The 13,038-nt window shown below is 41.5% G+C and overlaps 1 protein-coding gene across 3 annotated transcripts in view; it reads right to left on the reverse strand.

Annotated features, from left to right (window-relative positions):
* The window catches only part of HTR7 (5-hydroxytryptamine receptor 7), a 55,800-nt gene that overhangs the window by 12,576 nt on the left and 30,186 nt on the right, over positions 1-13,038 (reverse strand). For all 3 annotated transcript variants that reach the window (XM_034777210.1, XM_034777209.1, XM_034777208.1), the window contains exon 2: positions 2,596-3,345. In XM_034777210.1, the coding sequence (XP_034633101.1) occupies positions 2,596-3,345 (750 nt within the window). The remainder of the gene's footprint in view (positions 1-2,595; positions 3,346-13,038) is intronic.

Raw genomic sequence — 13,038 nt, forward strand, 5'->3', positions numbered from 1 at the left:
TATGTCTCAAGTAACACCACTGAATTCATTTAAAGTTAGTTTAATGTGAATGTTAGTGCAGAATTTAGCCCAGAATACATTTTGGCATGATAAGATAATAGAATGTATGAGATGACCTTATTGCTAACTTATAGTGAGGGAGACTACTTTGTAATGAGTATGCTTTCTCCTCAGAAATTATCTTTCTCTAAAAAAAAATTGGGAGTATTAAAACTGTGAAATAATAGAAAGGGTTTAATTGGCAATGATGCAATATTAGCTATTCCTGAGATTTCTTTTACAAAACCTCCAAGTTTTCCTTTCTTAAGCTTAACATTTGCAAAATGTAGGAACACCAATTGGTGAAGTGGTTTCTAATATTCATTCATATGTGAACTCAAAGAGATCAGTAAGAAGAAGGGAATCCTCCAGTGTTAGGTGACTGGATCAGCAGATGGCAAAGGTGACCACTGTAGACAACTTTAAAATAGTTAACCTGGAAGAAGAGATCAAGATAAGAAATAGGCGCCAAATAGAACAGTCATCCAACACAATGATAAGGAAAGGATTTGGGAGTTATTTGGGGTAAAACTGAACATCTATAGCCTAAGTGCACAGCTCTAATAAATAGAGCAAACTACATGTATGTTAGCAAGGGACAGAAAGCAAAATGAATGATCTGACACCCTGAGACCATTACTGAACTGTAACTTGTTGAGTATTACCTGGAATATGGTGCACAGTACTGAGCATCATTCCACAGAAAGTATATTATTGATAAAAGGCTTGATCCTGCTCCATGCAAGTCAGTTGGAATTTTGCCATTGATTTCAATGAGAGCAGGATCAAGCCCTTAGAGAGGCTGCTGCGCAGGGCAACAAATAGAACAATTGTCCAAGTTTTTAGGCAAGGTTGAATGCATTACTGAAAAAGACTTAATAATTTTGAAAAAAGATTAGATAATCATATGAGTAGTGACCAAAAGATGATTTCTTAGGTATCGAGTTTTATATTTGATACAGAAGAGTGGTTCACAAACTAGCAGATGGGCTCTAGAAAGTAGAAAACTGCGATAAACTCAGACAATTCACTACTGTTGTTGAGCAAAGAATATCAAGGCCAACAGAACACTAGATCTGAGTCTGGGAAAGTTCAAGTGTAAATTAGAGAAGGTGGGCTCAGCTGATAAAATCAGAAGACTTAGATTAAGCAGGGTCAGGTAAGGGCCAGATTGCCTTTTCCTGGTCTTAAAATAGGTTATATACCAGTTTCCTATGTTAAGTTAGAGATGTGGGACGAGATCCTCAGCTGGCATAAATCAACATGGCACCATTGAAGCTTCACCAGATTATACCAGCAGATGATCTCGTTCATATAATCAATGTGTATTTTTTCATAGCGATAAATGCTGTTTCATTGGAAGGTATACAAAAGTGATAGTAACCTTCACTAATGTTCATTCACAGGTAATCAAGTGAATAAAATTATTACATATAAATAATAAAAACAACGAGGAGTCCTTGTGGCACTTTAGAGACTAACAAATGTATTTGGGCATAAGCTTTCATGGGCTAAAACCCACTTCATCAGATGCATGGAGTGGAACATACAGTAGGGTGGTATAAATATACAGCACATGAAAAGACGGGCATTGCCTTACCAAGTGGGGGGTCAGTGCTAACAAGCCAATTCAATTAAGTTGGATGTGGGCTTCTCAACAGTTGACAAGAAGGGGTGGAAATCACTTTTGTAGTGCTAATGAGGCCAATGTAAACAAGGTGGCCCATTTCAAACAGTTGACAAGAAGGTGTGAGTATTTAGCAAGGGGAAATTAGTTTTTATAAAAACAACAAGGAGTACTTGTGGCATCTTAGAGACTAACAAATTTATTTAGTTTTGACCTATCCACTCCCAGTCTTTATTCAGGCCTAATTTGATGGTGTCCAGTTTGCAAATTAATTCCAGTTCTGCAATTTCTCATTGGAGTCTGTTTCTGAAGTTTTTTTTGTTGAAGAATTGCCACTTTTAAGTCTATTATTGAGTGACCAGGGAGATTGAAGTGTTCTCCTACTAGTTTTTGAATGTTATAATTCCTGATGTCAGATTTGTGTCCATTTATTCTTTGGCGTAGAGACTGTCTGGTTTGGCCAATGTGTATTTATACCTCCCTACTGTATGTTCCACTCCATGCATCTGATGAAATGGGTTTTAGCCCATGAAAGATTATGCCCAAATAAATTTGTTAGTCTCTAAGGTGCCACAAGGATTCCTCATTGTTTTTGCTGATACAGACTAACATGGCTACCATTCTGAAACATATAAATAATAATAATCCCAAATGATACAATTTCCCCAGTCCAATTTTGTCTAACATTGTTTCCTTTTATAATAGTATAAAGTGGAAAGGGTTGGTGTATGCTAAAATCCCAAATACTCTAGGGCCCAGTCCTTACTACAGCAAAAAACTGTGGAGCTTAGGACTAAGTTTAGGAGCTGTGTCTTACAGATAGTTAATGATTTCATCGGGGCAGTTTCTCTGATTAGCTTTCTCTTCAGAGTTGAAAGAAAATGTATATAAAATAGGGAATTATTGTAAAAAGGGATAAGTGACCTTACAGCACAAATTCTGGCTTTTCTGCAAGCTTCAGAGCCTCGTGCATCCCTGCAGCCGATAGTTTCCGGTTGATATTCCTATATCTGCATTGTAGTAGATTGCGATAGGTTGTCCTCAGGTCCCGATTGAAGAAGGCATATATAAAGGGGTTAATGAGAGAGTTTGCATAACCCAACCATAGAAATGTTCTTTCAACCCAAAATGGGATGCAGCTGCATGCTGTACCACAGATAAAGGGTCTGGCAGTTGAAAGGATGAAAAATGGCAACCAGCACACAGTAAAGGCCCCAACAATAATTCCCAGGGTAGTGGCAGCTTTTTGTTCTCTCTTGAAGATGGAAATGTTTTTTCTATCATGTTTAAGGAGTCGTGAAAAATTTGTACATTCTTCTGATTCCTTGTGTAGCTTTATAACTCCATTCACAGAAACCATGCCTTCATTTTCTTCTGGCCGTGGGAAACCAGCAAACTTGTGTTTAGCAGCACTCCTCTTAGCAGCCTTGTAAATCTGATAGTACATGAAAAGCATCACTGACATCGGGATATAAAATGCAACTGCAGTGGAGTAAATTGTGTAACCAAAGTCTTGACTGATTAAACAAACTTTTTCATCGTTCACATTTTGGGCCCAACCAAAAAGTGGTGGTATGGTGATAGAGGCAGAGAGGAGCCATACACACAAGATCATTTTAGCCATACATTTTCCATTCTGCCTCACAGGATATGTAAGTGGTCTTGTTATTCCAAGGTACCTAGAACGATAAAGTAGAGTTACTACATGGTTCATTGATTTATGGGTAAACTATTTCATGTGCCTGCCATAAAGAGATTGAATAAATATTTTAGATTTTATTTTACATTCTCTATTCCTGTCTTCTGCACTTTTTCAAACTTGCAGTTAATTCATGTCAACTTAATCACCTTTAGGATAGGCAGAACCTGCTTTCCTGTAGAGACAGTTATTCTCCTAGGGTAAAATCCTGTTGCCATTGAAGTCAATGGCAAAACTCCCATTCACTTCAGTGGGGCCAGGATTTCACCCCAGATGTAGAATCTTTCTAATTATGTAAAGACGGTATCATTTTTTGCTTACAAAAGTTTTTTATAAAAGATTCTGAAAGTTGGGTTTTTACTTAGCTAATGTCTGGAATTTAACCCTTGGTACATAGTCTACAATTCACCCAAAGAAGCAATTACTCTTTCACATTTTGACTTATCACTGTGCTTAGAGCAATATAAGTGATTGTACAAGAGGTATTCTATAAATAAAGTGTATAGATCCACGCCACTAAACTGGATAGGATACATTGTTTTACTCTTACCTTTGTGCTTCCAAGAGAAACAACAGACTTTGCAATTGTATTCCATGATTCGATCATTTTAGTAGTACATTATAATACGTTTTATGATTACATAATTAGAAAGAAATGCCATTTCTTCAACACTCACATCAAGTGTTTATTAACTAAACAAAATTAAAATACATTACAACTTTCAATTCAACAATGCTTGAGAACAAAGGCATCTAGCTATAACTGATAAAAGTTATTACATTTAGGATTACAAAAGACTAAGAAAACAAATTACATAAGTGCTATAGAAACAATAGGGTTTGTCATAGAGTTTATGAATAAAATGCAGTCTACTGACAGGTTTCCATGTTGTAAATATTTCTTAAATGTTAGTTCTTGAACTTAGAATACAAATATTTTATTCTAAGAAACTTTTATGACTCAAGTTCCATTTAGATGGTGAGACTATTGTAAAGTGCCACACTGGTGTCCTAATTGCAAGGTAGCAAATTATGGCTAATGCTACTTCTTTAAGTAAGAATCCAGTGGCAACAATCACTCAGCAACATCACTGACGTTAAGCATCACTGGCATGACAGGAGTGTGAAAGGTAGACTTTGGTAACTGTGCCATATCCTTCACAGCCTGGACTGGCCAGTTACAGTGAGCTTCTAGTCAAATCATTCTGTACTTCTGAAGTCTGGGTCAGGAGTGGGCTGAGAATGGTTATTGTGGTTGGCTGGAATTGCACCTCCATGATAAGTGATCGCATATTGTAACATAGATACTATAAAAGTTATAGTATTTTTGTTGTTTTCATTCTCTCTCACCTTTTGCATTAGAATATTATCTTCTGCTAAGTCTTGGAGTCCTGGAGACAAGCTGTAGATGTCATGGAGAATTCTATTCTGTGAAATCACTGACTGGAGATTGTGCCACCATGATGAACAGAAAGTTCCCCAGGGCATTCCAAGATGTAAAAATCAGAGTTCATACTGGAAAGGTCTGGAGTTCAATTGTCACAGGACAGAAAGTGCCTGACTGAGGAGCCTTCAAAATGTCTATTTATTAGCTGAAGCATTTTAAGGTTTGTGTTGGTACTATAAATGGGTGAGGTACAACACCTCACACTCACAATTAAGCTAATGGGAATACTTAGTTGAGGCTAGCAGGATTTAATCCCAAAAGAGTTAAATTACTAGCATGATTGAGCATTAATTAAAAGTCACTTGTAAAGCAGTTTCACAGTTCAGGGCAACTGAACCTGTATTTCCATTCAGTGGTTCAGCAGTGGCACCCACACTCAGGCTTCCAGCTGTTGCCTTTCTTGGGTGGAGTTCTGACTAGGGCAGGGGTCAGCAACCTATGTGCCATAGGCACACGTGCCAAAGGCAGCACGAGAGCTGATTTTCAGTGGCACTCACACTGCCCAGGTCCTGGCCGCCAGCCTCGGGGCTCTGCTGCCGGCCTGCGGTTCTGTCCGACGGCCCCCTGCCAGCCGGTGTTCTGTCTACCAGCCCCGGGTCTCAGCCACCAGTCTGGGTGGCTCCGCTGCTGGCCTGGGGTCCCGGACGCCAGTCCGGGGCTCAGCTCCTGGCCTCGGCCTGGCGCTCTGCAGCCACCCCCAGCTGTGGCCCACTGACTCCAGGCTGGGGCAGTGAGGGGTGCGGACAGGGGCAAGAGGGGGTGCAACTCAGCACCTCCACCTTAAAAATTGTTCCGGCACCACCGGGATATTTTTAAGTCCTGATTTGCTGCTTATATCACTATCATGCCACATGGAACAGTGCACTGCGTTTGATGTTGTGCGTCCCATCTGTCGCGATTTTTTTTCCCCACTGTGATTTGAGGGGTACATTTGACAAAATGTCAGCTCCTAAGAAAGCAAAGTTAGATATCTGTTCATTTCAGCCTTCTTGGACAGACATTTGGATTCATTCAACAGAACGACTATGCTGTTTGTGCTTTCTGTTTTGAAAATGTTGTTTGTCGCACATCAAGTGTTCGACATTTTCAAATGAAGCACAAGAAAACCTTTCTTGACAAAGCAGACAAGACTGAATCGATCAAAAAGGCAGTAGCAGGATATGAGAAGCAAAGCAATGTTTTTAAATGCTTAAGTGTAAGTAAAAATCAAGCCACAGAAGAAAGTTACAAGATTGCACAGTGCATTGCAAAAAATGGAAAGCCGTTTACAGGTGGGGAATATATAAAAGAAGTTTTTCTCAGAAATTCTGAGGTTTTGTTCAATGATTTGCCAAATAAAGATACAATCGTATCTAGAATAAAAGAACTGCCTGTCTCTGCCAGAACAGTTGAGAGGCACATAAGCGAAATGGCAGAAAACCTTAACGAAAAGCAGACAACTGCATTAAAAGACACAGCAGTGTTTAGCGTTGCAATTGATGAGAGCGTGGATATAAACGACGTTCCATGTTTGGCAGCTGTTGCAAAATATTGCTTCCGGTGAAATCCAAGAGGAACTTTGTTGCCTAAAATCCCTGCATGGCACAACAAAGGGAGAAGATAGAGTGGAAAGTTTTGTAAACCATTTTGAAGAACGAGGATTTGACATCAGAAAAATATTTTGTGACACAACACATGGTGCTCCTGCAATGGTTGGAAAACAGAAGGGATTTGTAAAGTTACTTGAAGATCAAATTGGCCACCCGACAGTCAAATTTCACTGTATCATCCATCAAGAAAACCTATGTGCTAAAATTTCTAATTCAGAGCTTAATAATGTGATGAATATGAACATATAAATTGTGAATTTCCTTGTTGCTCGATCTGCTTTGACTTACAGTTTCAAGCACTGCTAGAAGAGATGGACAGTCCTTATAATGACATTCCACTTCACAGCAACATTTGGTGGCTAAGTTGTGGCAAGGTTTTGGTGCACTTTGTAAACTGTTTTGATGCAATCAAGGCCTTTTTGTCGGAAAAAGGACAAAACTACCCCGAACTGGATGACAAATGGCTGTATAAGCTCATGTTTCTAACTGACATCTCCACTCACCTAAACGAACTAAACCTCTGTCTCCAGGGTGCAGGCCAAATGGTTCTGGATCTTTATGAAGCCTGGAAGACATTTGTTGTAAAACTAGCAGTTTTTTCTCAGGGTATTCGAACTTCAACTCTCCGCTACTTCCAACACATAAAAGAGCTATCGACACGTTGGAATGTCAGTGTCAATGAGATTGGAATGTACATGCAAGAACTGGAATCAGAATTTTCTGACAGATTTCAAGATTTCCAGCAATTTGGCCCAAAGCTTTCTTTTCTAATTAGACCTGAAAAGTTCAACGAAAGCGACTTGGATTTGTCTGTATTTCACTGGATGGGTGTTGAAGATTTCGAAATGCAGCTCATTCAGTTAAAAAGCTCAGAACTGTGGGCATCAAAGTTTGGAGATCTGCACTTGAAGCTACTGAGAGAGATCATGGGGCCTCTATTCTGACCTGCTGGACGTCCCTGCCAGTAAAATTTAACTGTTTGAAGAAAATTGCGTTTACAATGCTTTCAGCATTTGGATCCACATACCTGTGTGAACAGGCATTTTCACACATGAAATCTGTTTTCTGTCCCCCTCGGAGTGGGTTAACAACCGATCACTCAGAAGCCTGTGTGCATCTTAAAGTATCCAAATACGTGCCAGACATTGGAAAACTCAGCAAGGAAAAGCAAAGGCAAAGATCACACTAAACTGATAAGATCTGCATTTTAATTTAATTTTAAATGAAGCTTCTTAAACATTTTAAAAACCTTTATTTACTTTACATACAACAATAGTTTAGTTATATAATAATGACTTAGAGAGAGAGTCCTTCTAAAAACGTTAACATGTATTACTGGCACGCAAAACCTTAAATTAGAGTAATTAAATGAAGACTTGGCACACCACTTCTGAAAGGTTGCCGACCCCTGGACTAGGGTATTTCCAGGCTGGACAGTTCCCTGCCTTCACTGTCTTATTCCCAGCAGAGACAGGCTGCCCAAGCATACCTGCTTGCTTTCTCTTCCTAGATGGTTAGCAGAGTGATTGTCTACAGTTTTAAGTTCCCATACAGTTCTTTCTAGGCAGGCCTATTTTATTCTTAAACTAAAAACCATTACAGAGAAAGCATATTAAGAAACTGCATGCATGCTAATAAGCTTGCCAGAGATTAACCCAACTCTAGCATGGGCTTTGGAAGGAGCAGCTCTTCAGTGCCCCACCCAAGGGGTTTCCTTTCTGATGACAATCTCATAACAGTTTCAGTTCAGAACAAGCATGGTCAGAACACATTTTGTCCACCCTTTATACAGTTCAGGGGTCTTTGATCTGGAGTTTCCAGGAGCAGGTAATTAGTATACAATGGGTTTTTCTTCCCCAGGGAGGACCTGGCTTCAAAAATGTGGATGCGAAGAGAGTCATTTGCATTCCCCTTGCCCACAGGCACTTTCCTAGGAAATCCACTTCATGAGTATTATTAAAAAAAAAAAAGCCCTTTGAAGTTCCTAATACCTTCCAGCGATTGTATTAATCTCTTATAGAAGATATACACATGCAATTCCACAGTAACACACAGAGAACTGCATTTTAAATACAATGGATCCCAAAGGTATTAAAACTACTTCAACAAGGTTTAACTTAATTCAATAAAGTTCACTCAGGACATTACAGAATATTGTCAGGCAGACATAGCTTTACAGAAATCAACACAGGATATGGTCCTTTGAGAGTTTCGTACCTGAAGGGCATGAGCAATAGCAGCAGACACGTGTTCCTGGGATGCATAGTACTATATATGTCCAACTATTTCATACTATATATGTCCAACTTTATCATGGAAAACAATCAGGCTATGATGATGAGGGCCAAGGGTATATAGCTTGAGGGATTAAACTAAGTTTCAGTGAAAGACAAATTTGTGCATTATACATGTTGGTTTTAGGAATGCCCAGTGCTGCAATGTAACACCTCCTAATGTAACCAAAAAAGTTAATGTAAGCAAATATATATCCATATGAATTAAAATGCATTAGTAAAATGTGGTGTCAGTGTAAAGCTGAGTCCCACAATGTATTCTATTAGAAATTAAAATGAACTAATTTACATAAAAACACACTGGTTTCCTTTCTACCCTATCTACTTCTGTTAAATGTAATGGGCTGGAAAAACTAAACAGGCATAAATCAAGTAACCTTCACATCTCTTATCTGAGTGCATAAATTCCATTAACCTTGAAAATTTAGATACAACCTTAATATAACGTTAATCATTGCCACTGTATAATATGCTGGAGATTACAGAATGGTTTAACAAAAACTCATGCCTTTCTGAACTATTGTGTCACTATTGAGTAGCAGAAAGTAGGTTCTCTAATACGGTCAGTATTATTATTATTACCTTCCAAAAATTACTGAGTAGGAAGGAGCAGTGCCATTTAGAGAGGGCAGGGGGCACCAGCCCCCTGCCTCTCCCGGAGTTTCGTACCACAGGCTGGGAGCGACCCCTCCCGCTGCCGCTTGCTCCTCACCCCTCACCAGCCGGGAGTTGTGCCTCCCCAATCTGAAATGGTGCTCCTGATAGGAAGCAATTGCTTTCAGATACTGTTTGGACAAAAGCAGCATCCAAGGAGTCTGTAACCTCTTGAGGCCTTGCTGACATGGAAGCAAAGAGGTTGCATTGTCCAAACTTCCTGTCGGATTATTGGTTTCTCAGAATCCTTACTACAAGGAAGAGGAAGGATGATCTTTAAGGTACTGGGCTGAGACTCAGGAGATTGGGATTCATTTTTTGGCTCTACCAAAGACATCCTATGTTATCTTGGGCAAATCTCTGAGCCTGAGTTCCAACCTGAAAAATGAGGCTAATAATATTTCCTTTTCCACACTCTTTGTCTTGTCTATTTAACTCTGTAAGCCCCTTCCCTGAAATCTGTCTCTTGTTATGCATACATGCAGTGCCAAGCACAATGGAGTTTCAACTAAACTGGGGCCTCCAAGCAATGTCTTATATATATATATATATATAAGAACACAAAATCATAAGTATTGATCTCATACCATTATCTTAATTACTGGTCCTAGTGGGTTAAATTTAAAATTAACACCCTATGCAAGCCCACTAATCACAGAGTCCCAGCAGGCATAAACCCACATTGAATTTGGCCTATTTACATACTGTTCATAGAATATCAGGGTTGGCAGAGAACTTAGGAGGTCATCTAGTCTAATCCCCTGCTCAAAGCAGGACCAATCCCCAGACAGATTTTTGCCCCAGATCCCTAAATGGCCCCCTCAAGGTTGAACTCATAACCCTGGGTTTAGCAGGCCAATGCTCAAACCACTGAGCTATCCCACCCCCTGTTGAATATATTCACACTACTAGCAATGGAACCTATCAAATAAATGGTATTCTCTTTCTTTTCCAAAACCGATAAGGGCTGTTGAGGTACATAGAAAAGTGAGACAGACTGGAACTGACAGCAACCCTGCAGGGTGGCTACGAAAACAAATAATCCCAGTAATTTATTATGATGTAACAGCCCCCAAAAGTGTGATGGGGACTATAATCAGTAGTGAACTAGACCCTACAATGTGGCACCAGACTTTAAAAAAGACAGCTCCCTTCTCCACAGGCCTGCCGACAGCAATTCTGGGCCCCAGGGCAGAATAGTCAATGGGCCCCCACGCACACACAAGCTGCCGTCGCGGTCCACCTGACATTTGGGAGGTGCTGCGCCTGTGCTGGCTGGTGCCCAGAGAGCTGTCGACTGTGCTGCTGGTGCTCAGAGAGCTGCCGGCATGGCCAGGGCTTCCACATGCCCCCCCCCGGTAGGGTTGCCAACTGTCTAATCGCGCAAACCCAAAGACCCTTGCCCTTTCCCCTGCCACATCCCTTTCCTGAGATCATGCCCATGTCCTGCCCCTTCTCCGAGGCCCCTCCCCCTGCTCACTCCATCCCCCCTCCCTCCGTTGCTCGCTCTCCCCGACCCTCACTCACTTTCACCAGGCTGGGGCAGGGGGTTGGGGTGTGGGTTCTGGGAGGGAGTTTGGGTGTGGGAGGGGTATGGGCTCTGGGAAGGAGTTTGGGTGCTGGAGGGGTGCAGACTCTTGGAGGGAGTTTGGGCACAGGAGGGGGTGTGGGGTCGGGCTCTAGGAGGGAGTTTGGGTGTAGGACGGGGTGCGGGGTTGGGCTCTAGGAGGAAGTTTTGGTGTAGGACGGGGTGCAGGGTTGGGCTCTGGGAGGGAGTTTGGGTGCTGGGTGTGGGCTCTAGGCTGGGGCAGGGGGTTGGGGTGCAGGAGGGGGCCAGGGGGTCGGTGCTTACCTTGGGTGGCTCCCAAAAGTGACCAGCACACACCTCTGGCAGCAGCTTCTAGGCGGGGGTCCCAGGGGGTCTCTGCGGACTGCTGCCCACAGGCACCGCCCCTGCAGCTCCCATTGGCCCCAGTTCCTGGCCAATGGGATTTGCGGCGTAGGTGCTTGGGGTGGGGGTAGCGCACAGAGACCGCCTGCATCCCTCCCAGGGGCCGCAGGGACATTAGCCACTTCTGGAATCCGGATTCAAGTGGAGCGAGGTTGGGCAGGAAGCCTGCCTTAGCCCTACTGCATTGCCAGCGGCAGCTGGGGGCCCCCAGACCCTTTTAAATCACCTAGGCCCCTGGGCAACTGCACTCTTTGCCCCTACCCTGTTGGCAGACCTGCTTCTCCATGAGGAGAAGAGTGATAGTCACACTTGTAGTAGCTGGCTTCTCTAGATAAGTATGTTCCCTAGGGTCTTGACCTAGAGATTTAAATACCACATAATGTCAAGCCACAATACCAGCAGCAGCAGAAGAATGTACCATCTGACTCTGATTCTTTACAGCAATATTATAAACATTCATTGTTTCTTCCATTTATGGATGTTTTCTCCTAAAAATAAATAACAGACTTGGATCTGACAGTAAAACTGTTTCAAATGTTATTGCTTTCAGCAACTATAACTAGTGAACTTGAACATTCGGTCACCACTTTTCACATTTACCCATTAATAAACATCAGGTCTCTACTGAATAACAATAATAGAGAAGATACTTACAAAGAAAAGAGACCTTACTCAATACTATTAGTAAAACTCCAGCTCAGTGTGACCTAATATTCTTTTGTAATATTTACCGTATTGTTAAGGATATTTATTTTCACTGTGGGTTACAGTTCTTGGGGAACATTATTTTTTACATTTTGGCTTTTTTGATATACCATTGATAAACTACAATGACTATAGAAAATGGTCTATATCTAACAATGCTAATATATTCCCTGTGCTTTCATATTAACTACAAATCACACAACCACCTCACTTACTACAGTGTGTTAAACTACAGAAAGCTATAGCAAGTGCTTTGGGCTATAACATGCACAGAGAAAGCAGCATGATCTAGAGGATAGGGCACTGGACAGGCACTCCCAAAAGCAGAGTTCTGGACCTGACCTAGGATGTAAACTTGGGCAAGTCACTTTACTTCTCTGTGCCTCTTTTTCCCCTCCCACCCTTTGTTGGTTTTTGTCTATTTACATTGCAAGTTTTTTGGGCCAAGGACTGTCTCTCTCACTATGTGCTTGTTCAGCAACTAGTGCAACAGGGCCTTGATCTCAATTGGGGTCTCTAGGTGCTTCTATAATACAAATAATAAACTATATAGTATTTATGGTCAGTATGGAGATCTTTGAGTCCTTGAAACCATAAAATGGTGCGGAGGCTATTTCATCTACAGCAGTACAGAAGTGAGTGCCTGTAGACACCCATCTATCACAGATGTGGCAGGCTTTTCAGAACTTTCTCACTACATCTCTCTGAATGTCCCTGCATTTGTGCTTGAAGCATATGACTGTTCCATGTGTGTAACAGAAGCCGTTGACTCAACCTCCAACCACAGTTGCCAAGGCTTTTCTTTCATGAGGATGAATGGATGAGTATGGAGTAAAAATGGAAAAACTGCAGAAGACAAATGCTACTTGGAATCCACATATTTTGTTTAGTTACTACTTAAATCTTGAATAGGGTTTGGCTTGCCATCAGGGCCGGCCCACAACATTTTGGCACCTGAGGCGGGGAGCTCAAATGACACCCCCATGTCCCCTCGCTTGGGCCAAAACTTTGAAAGGTCTCAATTCTGCCTTCT

The sequence above is a fragment of the Trachemys scripta genome, chromosome 7, assembly GCF_013100865.1.
Source record: "Trachemys scripta elegans isolate TJP31775 chromosome 7, CAS_Tse_1.0, whole genome shotgun sequence".
NCBI lineage: Eukaryota > Metazoa > Chordata > Testudines > Emydidae > Trachemys > Trachemys scripta.